Genomic DNA, 15,345 nt, shown 5'->3' with positions numbered 1-15,345 from the left:
CTGAGTAACTAAGAAGAAAGTTATTTTACTAAATTGAGCTTATATATTTTTGGATCTTTTCTTAGTAAGGGATTTTGAACTCAGGGGCTCAGTGCTTGCTAGGCAGGTACTCTAACACTCCATCAATATTCTTGGATCTTTTCTAAAGCAATCATTTCTATATACATTTCAGTGAATACTTAGTAAAATAATTATTCACATGAACTGAGTTACTATCCTATTTTCTTTTGACATTTACTGTGTATCTATGCATCTTAATCCTCTTATGAATATTAGAATTCTATTTGGAATTTATTCCTTGATATTTTCCCTGTTTTATAATATTCCATATGCCAAAATAAATATTACAGTGGTATCAATGAGAGAAGGGGGCCCTGAGTTCAAATCTCTAGTACTGACAAAACAAAAAAAGATTTCCTTCAAAAAATGTTATGTGGGCCTGGGAAGGTGGCTCAGTGGTAGAGCACTTGCCTTGCATGCATGAGGCCCTGGGTTTGCTTCCTCAGCACCACATAAGCAAAAAGAAAAAAGCCGGAAGTGGCCCTGGGGCTCAAGTGGTAGAGCACTAGCCTTGAGCTGAAGAGCTGAGGGACAGCGCCCAGGCCCAGAGTTCAGGCCCCACGACTGGACCCCCCCCAAAAAAAAAGTTATGTGAATACCTGTTGTAAAAAATAATTAGTGCCTACTCTAAGATACCCAGGATGCAGAGATTAGGAAGAGTATAGCTCAAGGTCAGGTTGGCAAAATGTTAGTGAGACCTCATATCAACCAGTAAGCTGGGTGGGCATGGTGGCACATATGTGTAGCTACATGAGAGACAGACATGGGAGAAGCAGTCCTAGAATGGCAGGGGAAAGATGAGATCTAAGTTGAAAAGGTAAAAATGACTGGGGCATGTCTCAAGTGGTAGAGCACCATCTATGAACAAATAAAAACAAGCAAGAGAGGGAGACTTAGAGTTCAAGCCCCAGTTCCCAGCAAGTACAAGGCTCTGAGTTCAAACTGAACTACAACCAAAAAGAAAATTGTGCCTAAAATTATTTGGTGTATTCACTTTTCTAGCAAATATACTTTACCAATAGTGTTAGGTTTTCAGTTTTACAAAGGTAGGTACTCTACAACCTAGCTTTTAACACCATTTTAATCCTCATGTACCACTGCACATTTCTAAACCTGCTACAATTTTCCCTCATCCACATATGACTTTTTTTTTTGGGGGGGGGTCCAGTCATGGGGCCTAAACTCTGGGCCTGGGCGCTGTCCCTCAGCTCTTCAGCTCAAGGCTAGCGCTCTACCACTTGAGCCACAGTGCCACTTCCGGCTTTTTTCTTTTTGCTTATGTGGTGCTGAGGAATCGAACCCAGGGCCTCAGGCATGCAAGGCAAGCGCTCTACCACTAAGCCACCTTCCCAGCACATGACTATTCTTTTATACTGATTCACTTCTCTACTAGATTCCAAACTCCTTGAAGGCCAAAGACTGGCTCATATATATTCATGGTGTGTGTGTGTGCGTGTGTGTGTGTGTGTGTGTGTAAATATGTGTGTGTGTGTGTAAATATCTACGTCCACACAATTCACAGAGGCAAGTAACAGTTCCTTTAAAAATAGTAGATGTACAGTAGAATATCATGTACAGCCCAGAGAGGAGAGAACTGGGAAGAACTGGGCTAAAGGAGAACAGGAAAGTGAGTTCTGTTATCTTTCTTAAAAAAACTATTTTTCTCTTGGTATCCTCAAGCCTGTAATCCTAGTTACTCAGGAAGCTGAAATCTGAGGATCACAGTTTAAACCTGCCTAGGCAGTAAAGTCCATGAGACTTTATCTCCAATCAACCATCAGAAAACCAGAAGTGGTGCAGTGGCTCAAAGTGGTAGAACGCTAGCATTGAGCTGAATTGCTCAGGGACAGGGCTCAGGCCCAGAGTTCAAGCCCCATGACCGACCCTAAAACAAAAACAAAAAAAACAAAACAAAAAAAACCCCCTGAACCAAAAAGCCAATAGCAGAGCTGTAGTTCAAATTGTGGAGTGCTAGCTTTGAGCATAAAAGATCAGGACCAGCACAGGGACACTTATTTCAATTCCCCAGTACTAGCACCAAAAGGAAAAAATATATATAAATATATAAATAAATATAATTTTCGGGCTGGGGAGGTGGCTCAGTGGTAGAACGCTTGCCTTGCATACCTGAGGCCCTCGGTTCGATTCCTCAGCACCACATAAGCAAAAAGAAAAAAGCCAGAAGTGGCACTGTGGCTCAAGTGGTAGAGTATTAGCCTTGAGCTGAAGAGCTGAGGGAAAGCGCCCAGGCCCAGAGTTCAGGACCCACAACCGGGCCCCCCCCCAAAATATATATATATATATATAATTTTCTTGAATATTTTATAAATCTTAAATCAATCCAAAGGAATATGGATTCTTATTCAGTAATAACAAGAAATTCTGAGCATTAAATGGCTTTGTAAGAACAACAAATACAATTCTAAAGGACCTTAGTCATTTGGTATATCTCAATTTATGAAGCTGAAGCATGGTAGAGCGAAGCATGTATAAGTTCCTAGTTTCATCCTCAGCATCATCAACAGGAGAAAAGATGCAAATGTTTCTATTTACAAGGAAGAAACTAACACACATTAACTTGTACATGGAAGCGCTAAGACCTAAAATCACGTCTTCTGATTCCATGTCCCATAATATGCATGCCAGCTCTCATTGGATAAAGTGGTTTGAACCAGAGATGGCAGTGAGGAATTAATAGAGCTGTGATAACAAGACAGGGCTACATTATCACAGTCATAGCAAAGATGTTAGGTTTCCTGGAAGGCAGTGGAGGATACTGTAGGTCCCTGAACAGGAACATATCAGGAATAGCATTTAGGAAAACTAAGTAGGCAAAAAACCAAACAAACAAAAAAGGTAGACAGTAGCATAAAAGGTGGGAGACCAGAGCAGGCAGAAGGCGATGATATAACAAGGTGGTCTATGGAAATATAAATTAAAATGGATTTTTAAAATAATTAAATCTGAGAGGCATGGTAAAATATTTTTAAAAATCATATAGAACTTAGTGGAGAATTCCAAAGGTCAACTACCCTGAGCAACTAATGAACTCTTTTTTGTTGTTGTTGTTGGTCATGGGGCTTGAACTCTGGGTTTGAGCACTGTCCCTCAGCTCTTCAGCTCAAGACTAGTGCTCTACCACTTGAGCCACAGTGCCACTTCTGGTTTTCTGGTGGTTTATTGGATCTAAGAGTTTCACAGCTTTTCTCGCCTGGGCTGGCTTTGAACCTCGATCCTTAGATCTCAGCTTCCTGAGTAGCTAGGATTAAAGGCATGAGCCACCGGCGCCTGGCTTACTAATGAACTCTTTATCAAAATGAATATCAGGAAACAAAAACATGTTCTGGGAGAGGGCAATGGGTCAGAGGCACAGGAACAGAGTGAGGAAGGGTGAACAAATGCAGTCATTACAGTCAATGTACATTATGAAAAGAATTGAACTACGTAAGTCGAGGGTAGGGATAGGAAGAATGATGGAAGAGGTGACACTGAAAAGATACATTGCATTCATAACTGACTTAAGGAATTATCACCTCTTCATACAACCATTTAATAATAAAATTCTAAAAAAATAATTATAGAAATTCCAGGTACTGGATTCCTGTCTTTAATCCTGGCTACTTAAGCTACTGAGATCTAGAGGATCACAGTTAATAGCCAGCCCTGTCAAAAAAATTCATCTCCAATTAACTACCAAATGGAGGGGCACCCCAAGTGGTAGAACACTAACAGTGAAAAGAAAGCTCTGAGTTATGCGACTCTGAGCTCAAGCTCTGAATTTAAATAAATAATTAGCATCAAAGTCTATTTTAAATTATAGAAAACAAGATGGAGAGACTGCTTGATATTCAAGCCTAGAAAGTTTTTAAGTAATAGAAAAATGGAGATATTTGGCGTAAAGAAGTATTTTGAATAAAATAATTTCAGTTTTGAATAGTGAAGTCAAGTCTTCTAAGTCAACTGAGAATCTATTAGTTGACTGTACAAGTTAGGAACATGACATTAGGAATAAATTGGGTCGGGGTGAGAAAAAGTAAAGCCTTAACTTCAGACATAATAAAACTTCTAAATTCTGATTTTTAAAATAAATTAGCATAATTGTTGTGTTACTTTATGACTTCTATTGTTTCACTGTCTTTAGTGGTTAACTGTGACTTAACCATTATTTTATAATTCATTTGCCTTCCTGACACTTAGTTTTTTATAAAGAGAAACTTAAAAAATGTGTCTCATGGTAAAACCTTTGTGCAAAGTGCACCAGAGGTTAATGACCCACTATTCAAACAGACAACAGATATCCTTTTTTGGCTTTCTCCAGGCCACAGGCTTTTCTCCCTTTTGTGTTCACTTCCTGTCAAGTTTGACATTTCAAAAGAATACTAGAGAAAAAAAACTACTTATAAGTTTGTCACCAAATAAGAACTCCAAAAATAGGAGCTAGCCATTATCAATGTACTGATGTATTTTCCTTCCTTTAAAATTTGGAAAAAAATAATTGAAAAACAATTGGAAAGTAATTGTCAATATTTTCTTATGTAAAAGTATGCTGATCAAACTAATGTAATTTCATGAAGAAATCTGCTAATATTCCACAGAAAAATGGAATAACAGAATCCAATTTAATAAGTCGACTATATTTGACATTTAAATGGAATTCAGTTTTGATACTTACTAAAATTTAGAAGAAATAATAACTAGTACTTTAGTGTATTTACTGTAGGAAGTCAGAAATATCCTCTAAAAATTCTTTTAAGTGCATGTATTTCATATTTGTAAGTACTTTATCCATTATAAACCCTTATGCTTATTGATCCTGTCAGCCCTAATAAAGGAACAGGGACCAGATTTGTTTCAAACAACCACAGTATTAAAAGACATAAATGAGACCTAAATGAAACAACAGTTTTCAGGCACTGAACAGGCAATCTGAGATCTCTGAGAGATGGAAAACCAATGGTGAGCCTCACTGTTGCCACAGTTTACTGAAACAGTTTCCAGGCAATGACATAAGAAGAAGAAACACAAATGGATACCAATAGTTCCAAAATAACAGATATGAAAAAACAAGGATGTTAAGTAGAGAGTCACTTTGGCAATAAACAAGGGAACTAAACAATTGGAGGAAAAAAACCACCCCAAAGAGTAGAACCATCCCAGGCCTGGAGCACGAACGAATTCTGATTTCTACTAGCTAAAGTAAAAAAGGCTGTTATCTATATTTGATGTAGAAAACTCAGAAGGACACTGCCTGGGCAGTGGGGAGAAATTAGTTATGTAGACTGCTTTTTGTCTAAAAACAGGGGGAAAAAATGAAACATGGAAAAGATCAAGTAGTTGTTAATAATTTAACTGTATCCCAAAATACAATCAAAGAATATTAAAAGAACTATGAAAACAGCTAGGACGCAGTAAGGTAAAATTCACAATATATAGCAAGCAGACATGTGTGTTGATTTCTCTTACTTTGGTAGTACTGAAGTCTGAACTCAGGGATTGCACTTGCTTTAAACAAGCCCTCTACCACTTAAATACTTCCAGCACTCTTTGCTTTAGGTTATTTTTCACATAGGGTAATGGCCTTTACCCTAGCTGGCCTTGTACTGAAATTATGTTCATTTCTCTTAGTGTAGCTGGGATTACAGGTATGAGCCTGCATGTCCAACAAAAATACACATTTTTAAAAGAAAAAATAGTAGCTAGCTGCCATAATCACCTATAATCCAAGCTATTAAGGAAGTTCAGATCTGAGAATTGAGGTTTGAAGCCAGCCCAACCAACAATCTTCTTTTTTTGGGGGGGGGGGGTCCGGTCGTGGGGCCTGAACTCTGGGCCTGGGCGCTGTCCCTCAGCTCTTCAGCTCAAGGCTAGCACTCTACCACTTGAGCCACAGCGCCACTTCTGGCTTTTTTCTTATGTGGTACTGAGGAATCGAACCCAGGGCCTGGAACATGCAAGGCAAGTGTTCTACCACTGAGCCACCTTCCCAGCCCTCAACCAACAATCTTAAGAGACTTTTATCTCCACTTAACTTTAAAAAGCTGTTAGCAGGATGTCAGCCATGAGCAGAAAAAGCTGAGCAACAATGTGAGGCCTTGAATTCAACTCCAGTATGGGTACCAAATAAAGAAAGAAAGAAAAAGAAAAACAAATAGCAGTTAATAGAAACAGACATAAAAGGAACTAGACCTTAGAATTAGTACACAGGGATGTAAAAAATTAAAGATTAAATATATAGTAGATGCAATGAATAGCATATTAGATATTTCCAAAGGGGCAGGGAAATGAATGAACTTGAAGATGTAATTTTATAAATCCTCCAAAACAAAATATAGAAAAGGAACCTTGATTTAAAAAAAACAAAAACCAACATCAATAAGCTGTAGGATGTCAAGAGATCTAATATTTATGTGACTAAAATGCACAATGAAAAGCTAGGGGGAGCCAAAAATATCTTAAATAATGACCCAAATTTCCAAATGTGCTATCAGTAAGTTCATGTATCTAAGCAGAACTCCAAACAAAAGAAACATGAAGGGCACATCAAGGCAGATCATAACCAAATTGCTTAAAATGGCAATATCTTGGAAGCAGCCTGAAAGCATGGTCCTACTACACATAGAAAAACAAATACAAGGCAGATTATGTCAGGAACAATGCATGCCAGAAAACAGAAGTTATGTTTTTAAATCACTGAAAGAAAAAAAAACTGAATTTAAAATTCTATACTCAGCCAAGTATCTTTCAATCCCTTCTAGATATATAAAAGTTGAAAGAGGGGGAGGGGGTGAGGAGGAGGGTTGGGTGGGGGGGTGAGGGTGGGAAAGAATGGGAAGGGGAAACAAAGGAGGAGGCTACAATGCTTGATAAGAAATGTACTCATTATCTTGCCCATGTAATTGTAACCCTTCTGTACAGTATTTTCACAATAAAAATTTTTTTTGAAAAAAAGGAAAAAAAAAGTTGAAAGAATCCTCACTAAAAGCCTATACAAGCATAATCTTAAAAAGAAAAATAATGCCAGATGGAGATCTGAATAATACCAAGAAGCAGTTTCTCCACAAGAAGGCCAGGAGGCTAAAATGTGGCTTGCAGGAGGGAGGGAGGAAGAAAGGAGTGCCAAGTGTACACGGAGAAGCAGCAAAGTATCAGATGTGCTAGTAAAGAAGAACCACGGAGGCACATCTACCTCCAGACATCTGCTGACACCACATGGTCAGAGATAAACTGCCAAGTTCTTCCTGAATGCCTGACCTACAAACTCCTAAGTAAAATCGTTGTTTTAATGCACTATATTGTTTCCCATAGAGAATACTCCTAATATCTCTGTATCATTTAATTCCTATTGATTCCCCTACCTTCCACTCCCCAAGCTCTGTCTTTACTTTTGTTGTATCTGTAGTTCCTTCATAGGCAAACTTTGTTTTAAAGAAAGCCATATATTTACTTTATCACAATTTGCATCTTATCCTGTCCCCACCATTTCATTTAGCAGTCTTGCTGCTCTCATTGTCTTCTTTTGTCATTATTATTAGAACTTTTCAGTTCTCTCAAGGTTACTTCCACAGTGACTGAAACAGCAAGCACTCTACTCTCTCAGACTTTACAATGCTCTCTCTAAATGACTCTAACATCTTTTATTTCTTATGTAAGAGAGAATATTCTTTTTCCTGTGCTTTGTTTAAAGGCTGGAGAGTCTAAGGATTCTATCTGTGGCCTTCTCTTTTCATACTATAATAGAATTACTTATAATTCATACTCAACATAATCAAATGGAATTTGTTTTCCCAGAAAATGTTATCGAATGGTGGGTATCTTATTTTAATGAATGACATTACTACCTACTTAAAGTCAGGTAAATTGACGCATCTCTGTCCTTTACTATACATTATACAAGCCATTGCTACATCTGAAAATACGATGACAGTTCCTGTTTTCATTGCTTGTCATACATTAAAACCACCTAACAAAAGGTGTGCATATGTACTAATACATAAGGCTTATAACATGACTAATACATGGCATGGATAATGAACAAAAAATGAGTGAAAAGGAAGGAAGGATGATTACAGCCTAGTATAAGAAAAGAGGAAAAAGCAAAAGGAAACTTTAAAATGTGGTAAACAAAAAGGCAGGGAAAAGTATTTCCTTGAGGACAGGCAGAAACAAACCTGCTTGTCCTGAGTGGTAGTTAAACAAGAAAGAGAGCTTATAAACTTTTTACATTCTGCCAGGTGGTAGTGGCTCACGCCTGTAATCCCAGCTACTCAGGAGGCTGAGATCTGAGGATCAAGGTTTAAAGCCAGCCAGGCAGGAAAGTCCCTGAGATTCTTATTTCTCCAAGAAACCACCAGAAAATAGGAAGTGGTGCTGTGACTCAAGTGGCAGAGCACTAGCCTTGAGCTGAAGAGCTAAGGGACAACACTCAGGCCCAGAGTTCAAGCCCCATTACTGACAACAACAAAATCCCTTTTACATTCTTAAATTAGTGAGGATCCCAAAAGGGTGTGTGTGTGTGTGTGTGTGTGTGTGTGTGTGTGTGTGTACAATATTGGTATTGCTTTATTTGAATTAAAATTTAATTAAAACCAAAATCTTATTAAAATAGGTGATTTATTTTAAACAATTATAGGTTAAAATAAATTAGCATTTTGATTTAAAAAACATTCTAAACAATGACAACAGAAGAGTGGCATGGTATTCTTTCTAATGCCTTTATTATCTGATTTAGCAAAAGATCTGGAGCCTTACATCTGCTTTTATATTTACTTTCTTTCACTATGTTGTTTTGAAATATACAGAAAAAAGTGTACACTTTCCCCCTTAGAGAGATAAAAAGAGACTTCTAAAAACTTTTTAGGTAATTTTGGTCTTTCTTCTTGACACTACATCAAATTCAACAAGTGGTACTTTAAGATTAGATGCACTGTTGAATCAGTATCAGTGAACAGAAACTTTTCAGTCTAAGAACTTACAATTAGTCTATCATACTTTTAATGAACCTCTTACACCTGTATAATGATGCATTAATCATTTGTAATATTAATTCCCTGAATTATAAAGATTTCTCAAATGTTAAAAAATATACATATAAAAATCATATTCACTGATATCAGCATTACTATTATCAGAAAAGTTTTTCAAGTACTGGAAAGATGTTAAGGTATCAGTAAACAAGGCTTCCCAATATTCTAGTTTTCACTTGAAGATATAGTCTATCATTAGTAACTTTCATTGTCAAGTTTTTGTTGAAGCTTGTTTTATTTTTCAGGGAAATGTACACAATTGCTTATCCATCTCATAAGTACAATATGTGTGTTTTGATAAAAACACCAACTAGTTCAGTCACAACTCAACCAACAACTGTCCTCAAGACAACTAAGGCTTCTGTGGTATGTACCTTTACATATCCTTCAGTTTCACAACTGAATGTTTTAAAAACATATATTCAAGAGTGGAGATTTGCCAGGCACTGGTGGCTCACGCCTGTAATCCAAGCTACTCAGAGACTGAGATCTGTGGATCTCAGTTTGAAGCCAGTCCAGGCAGGAAAATTCATGAGGTTCTAATCTCCAATTAATGACCAAAAAGACAGAAGTGGAACTGTGACTCAAGTCATAGAGAACTAGCTTTAAGTAAAGCCATTCAGAGACAGAGCCCCAGCCCTGAGCTCAAGCCTCAGTACTAGCACCAAGAAATAAGGAAGGAAGGAAGAAAAAGCTGTTAGTAGAATGCCAGCCATGAGCAGAAAAAGCTAAGCAACAATTCAACTCCAGTATGGGTACCAAAAAAAAAAGAAAAAGAAAAACAAATCGCAGTTAATAGAAACAGACATAAAAGAAAGTAGACCTTAGAATTAGTACACAGGGATGTAAAAAATTAAAGATTAAAAATATAGTAGATGCAAGGAAGGAAGGAAGGAAGGAAAGAAGGGAGGGAGGAAGGAAGGGAGGGAGGAAGGAGGGAAGGAGGGAAGGAAGGAAGAAGGGAGGGAGGGAGGGAGGGAGGACAGAGAAGGGGAATGGGGAAGGGGAAGGGAAAAGGGAAGAAGGAAGGTGAAAGGGAGGAAAGAGAGAGAGAAAATAAAGAGGGAGGGAGAATTTAATCAAATCAATATTTTCCAACAAAAATATCTTAAGTGAAACTGATACTTTTTTAAAAACTGAGTGTGCAGTGGTTAAGAATCCAATACTATTAGCCAGTTTGTTACACTACCTTAATTCATGCAAAGGTGTCAATAGCTTTAGATCATCTGTTTAAATATCAGCAGACTAGGAAAAGCTAAATTACATCTTATCAGTAATGTACAGATTCCCTGAAGTAGTTTCAAGTACCACCAAGGAAACTTATCTCACACTCTGAACTGCTGACATAGAAAAAGTACAAAGCTTTTTAAAAAGAGCATTTGAGCCATCAAATAGTTAAAGCTCTCAAAACATGTTTGATAAGTAATTTTATAATTACATTTTGACATCATTTTGTATCATGAAGATTCTGGATTCTTTTATTTTTCTTGAATATTGATTGATTGATTGTGTCTATGTTATCAGACACCTGTCTGTCATTGCTAAACTTGAACTGTACATTCCCATTTACTGGGCAGCAACTCCAGTTACAATTCAGACCTTTTATCTTTCATTAAGCTACTCAGAGTAGTTATGTACAGGAATGATTCAGGTTTCAGTCAGAGATGGGGGTCCTCAGAATTTGGACATACATTCTCTGGTTCTTTCCCTTGCAAGATTCTTCCATTTTCTTCAATGGCCAAGGATTCCTCATTTGCAGATATCTCTACTTTCCCTTATCAGAAAACCCAGAGTTCCCACTGGAATCCTGACATCACTGTCTTTCCCATTCTTACTCAGAGACCTTCCTCCACAGTCTGAGAACTTTCCTCTGTCTTTTCATTTATGCCTGTTCTTTCCCGTCAATAATTTCAGGCCATTGTTTTCTATATGCTGTGCAGGTTGTATAGTGGCCATTTTTTTTTTTTTGGTATAGAGTCATGTCATGAAGGGTCTTCTTCCCACATCACCAGGGGAACACAACAGCAGAACATATCTATCTGGGGAATTAGCATAAGATCTTCATAAGATCTGGCTTCAGTGAGAAAAATGGTCAAAAGGTAGTAAATGGGATATTATAAAAAGTAAATAATACTGCTGAGAAGAGAGACAAACTGGAGAATAAACACCTAATGTCTGTAAAGATTTACTGGAAAAAAACATTGTATTTACAAATTACAGAAATCAGTATATATAAATCTCATCTTATCACCTACTAGCATTATGAACTACTTTTTTTTTTTTTTTGGTCAGTCATGGGGCCTGAACACAAAGCCTGGGCACTGTCCCTCAGCTCTTCAGCTTAAGGCTAGTGCTCTATCACTTAAGACATAGCGCCACTTCCAGTTTTTTCTGCTTATGTGGTGCTGAAGAATTGAACCCAGGGCCTTATGCATGCAAGCAAGCACTCTACCACTGAGCGACCTTCCCAGCCCCCATTATGAACTTCTTAATAGAGTTAATAGGCCCAAATATCTGGAAGCCACTTAACCCAACCTTTAAGTGTGATGAATTCTCTAATTTCCATAGAATGTATTTACTAGATTTGTCAATAGATCATCCCAACATCATACACTTACAAAAAAAACCTGTTCGCTAATCTCCCTGAATTTGTGTTTCTCAAGACTGTCAAGCAAAGATGCTGAACCTGTTTCCTCAGAAGATCATTCAAACTACAATGATATTCATTATTTCGTTGAATTATAGGAGTCAAGAATGGGAATTATTTAGTTCAGTGGTAGAGACTTGCCAATCTATGTGTTCAATTCTCAGCATCCCCCAAAAATATTGGCAATGGTAACTGATTTGATGTTCCCTAACCAATATTAGACAATGTACCCATCAATCTATGAAGTTAATGAGAAATGTCTACTGTGAGATAGAACCTAAAGACTATCCTCAGTTAGTTGCACAGATAGGCTTAATTTATGAAAACTTTCAACTATCATTTAAAATAAATACTTTGTATGTGTGTGTATGTTTGTATTACACACACATATACATGTCATATCCCTTCTCTATAAAGCCCATTGTTTTCATGGGAAAAATACAGAGTGTCCATTCTGTTTGTGAGGCAGGAGTTATCTTCACATAGTTACCCACTACTACTCTAGGTTTTTGGCATGAATAGATGTTCTCTATTGTCTCATCTCCTAGAAAGTACACTTAGAATTTCAATTCTGGGGCCTATCAGTCTCACACCATCCTATCATAAACAAAAAAACCACAAATATTATTGTAGTAATTTACAGTTGGTATATAGGAAATGCTGCATTTAAGTCAAAGGCCTTATCACTAGCTATGTGCTATGAACAGAATGCCTAGAGAACAAGATTTATGCCCTTACCATGTTTTAAACAATGCCTATAATAGACAATAGTGTAGTTTTATGTTAGCTTAAATAATGGAACAAAATGAATCCCACTAAATGATTAGAAAGTTGTAAAATGAATCCCACTAAATGATTAGAAAGTTGTAATTTTAATCACCTAAATAGCATAATCTCAAATTGTTAATTTTGTTGAAATTTAAAAACATTTACATTATAACAACTGTATTTGAAATAAACTACCTAAACACTTTAAAGTCTTTTGCTTTACTTTAAAATGCTATGTTTTAAGGAAAGCTATTCTCAAATCACTGTACCAGATGATCTGGGGAGTACTAATAAATGTCTATTCTAATATCCCACTTAATCGTTAGTCTATACACTGAATAATGCATTATTCATTAAATCGAATGTTTGCTCTTAAGGCAAAATTCTCACTAGCAGATTATTTATTAGCTATATGCTAATAAATATCTTTAATTATTTTAGCTAGTTACTTACCGAAAGCCATGCCAGAGATTCCATGATTCGATGTTCACATCGTTCTAAATGTTTAATCATTTCTCTTGTCAAATTAGCTTCTGCTTTGATAAAACTTTCAATCACTTTGTAAAAATCAAAGGCTTTTAATTCAAGTACATTCAGAATCCATGGGAAGGATAAATCTGTTCCAGAATCAAGATTCTGAGATGTACTTCCTAAAAAATAAAAGAGAAAAATGTGTAGGTGAAATGTTAAGGCCTAAATATTTTATTTGGAAGGCTTTCACAAAGAAAAGATGGTAAATATAGCAGAAAGATTCAACAACCTTTATTTATAGTAGAATATTTTATTCTAGAATATACAGACTTCAAAGAAATAGGCTTCTTAATTTTATGTATATTTACATGTATGTTTTTCTAAGAAAAAGAGCTCAGAGTTAATGTCAAATTTGCAAAAGTTTAAAACACTCCAAACTTTTTTCAGAGACAAATTTAACATCTTACCAGAAATGCATTAGCATATTCATTTAACTTTCACTAATCTGTGGTGCAAAGAGGGAAAGATTTTTTAAAATATTGCTAATTTCATCTCTTTAAAATGTTTAGTGTTTAAAATGATTCTGTAATATGTTCAGAGTTTCTCTTTTATTGTCCTTTTGTTTCTGCATGTAAAACTTAACATCTGTGACATTATTTACAAAATAACTTGTACTTAAAATTATTTTTTATGCCTGGTGCCAGTGGCTCACATATGTAACCCTAGCTACTTAGGATAGCTAAGATCCTTGAGGACTGGAGTTTGAAGCCAGCCCGGGCATGAAAATTCCTGAGACTCTTATCTTCAATTAACCTCCAAAAAGCCAGAAGTAGGACAGCACACAGGCCCTGAGTTCAAGCCCCAGAACTGACTGACTCTCTCTCTCTTTCTCAATAGGTATTTATCAGAAATTATTAAATTTTCATCTTAGTGGGTATAAAATCATAGACCAAATAAGAAAACATTCAGGCTCTGGTGAATTCTATTTCAACTGTTGGTCTCATAAGCACAGTTTATATTGGTGTTTTCAATACTGGCTGCTCTTTAATGCTCTTTTGGTACTTTACAAACTCATAGATCCTTAAGTTCCAACAACTACCTTTCATGGATTCAATATGTTCACAATGAGAATATACTACTATAATACCCCCAAAAATGACTGGAAAAATTAAGATATTAAGCCTCTTAAATATCTTCATGACAACCAAAACCAAACCAAACCAAAACAATAAAATAATAAAAACAACCACAACACACCATAGGGTTATTGTTAACTTTAAACTAAAATGTTTAGTTACTAAAATTTAACTTACTGCTATATGTAGCCATTACAACTTCAAGAGCACACGCCAATAAAGACATATGAAAGATATTGTCATTCAGGAGTTTGCTAAAGGAAGAAAGAGAATGACTTTAAAATATTTACTTTTATACAAAGAAGAACTTGTTTGTACAAAATTTTTAAAAATTACCTAAAATTTTGAATGGATAGCCGTTCTTCTTCCTGAAACAAATTTTTTTTAAAGTTTAATAAAATCTTATTTGTGAGTGACATTGTCCAAAAAAAAGTACTCTTTACCTGACTTATATAACTATAACTCCTCTGTACATCACCTTTAGAATAACAATAAAATTTTTTAAAGATATTTGTGCCAGTAGTAACCTTGTTGTCCATTATATATATATATATATATTTATTTATTTATTTTTTATTTTGGGTCCGGTCATGGGGCCGGAACTCTGGGCCTGGGCGCTGTCCCTCAGCTCTTCAGCTCAAGGCTAACGCTCTACCACTTGAGCCACAGTGCCACTTCCGGCTTTTTCCTTTTTGCTTATGTGGTGCTGAGGAATCGAACCCAGGGCCTCAGGCATGCAAGGCAAACACTCTACCACTAAGCCACCTTCCCAGCCCTATATATTATTTTTAACTTACTGATTTAAGCATAGATTCCATCACTCGGTAATACAATCGGACTCCAAGTTTATATCTCTACAAAGGAAAAGAAAAATAAGATCTTAATATTTTAGAAAATTACAAAATTACTTTTTAGTAAGTATTTTCTTGAAATGTATTTTAGAACCTTCTTGGAAATATGAGCTATCAAAGGACCACAAAAGTAGCAAGGTGCCAGTGGCTCATGCCTGTTATCTCAGGAGGCTGAGACCTGAGTATCTTGGTTCAAAGCCAACCCAGGCAGAAAAGTCTGTGAATTCTTTTTTTTTTTTGGGTCCGGTCGTGGGGCCTGAACTCTGGGCCTGGGCGCTGTCCCTCAGTTCTTCATCTCAAGGCTAGCACTCTACCACTTGAGCCACAGCGCCACTTCTGGCTTTTTTCTTTTTGCTTATGTGGTGCTGAGGAATCGAACCCAGGGCCTC

At 36.5% G+C, this 15,345-nt stretch overlaps 1 protein-coding gene across 3 annotated transcripts in view; it reads right to left on the bottom strand.

Annotated features, from left to right (window-relative positions):
• Positions 1-15,345, bottom strand: part of Rb1 (retinoblastoma 1) — a 134,807-nt gene that overhangs the window by 62,303 nt on the left and 57,159 nt on the right. For all 3 annotated transcript variants that reach the window (XM_013009310.1, XM_013009330.1, XM_013009321.1), the window contains 4 exons: positions 14,903-14,959; positions 14,442-14,473; positions 14,283-14,359; positions 12,952-13,148 (listed from right to left, as the gene is read on the bottom strand). In XM_013009310.1, coding sequence (XP_012864764.1) covers positions 12,952-13,148; positions 14,283-14,359; positions 14,442-14,473; positions 14,903-14,959 — 363 coding nt within the window. The remainder of the gene's footprint in view (positions 1-12,951; positions 13,149-14,282; positions 14,360-14,441; positions 14,474-14,902; positions 14,960-15,345) is intronic.

The sequence above is a fragment of the Dipodomys ordii genome, unplaced genomic scaffold (genome assembly GCF_000151885.1).
Source record: "Dipodomys ordii isolate 6190 unplaced genomic scaffold, Dord_2.0 Scaffold1, whole genome shotgun sequence".
NCBI classification, from domain to species: domain Eukaryota; kingdom Metazoa; phylum Chordata; class Mammalia; order Rodentia; family Heteromyidae; genus Dipodomys; species Dipodomys ordii.
Note: the sequence above shows the minus strand (reverse complement) of the source record. Positions and strands in the feature narration are given on the sequence as shown.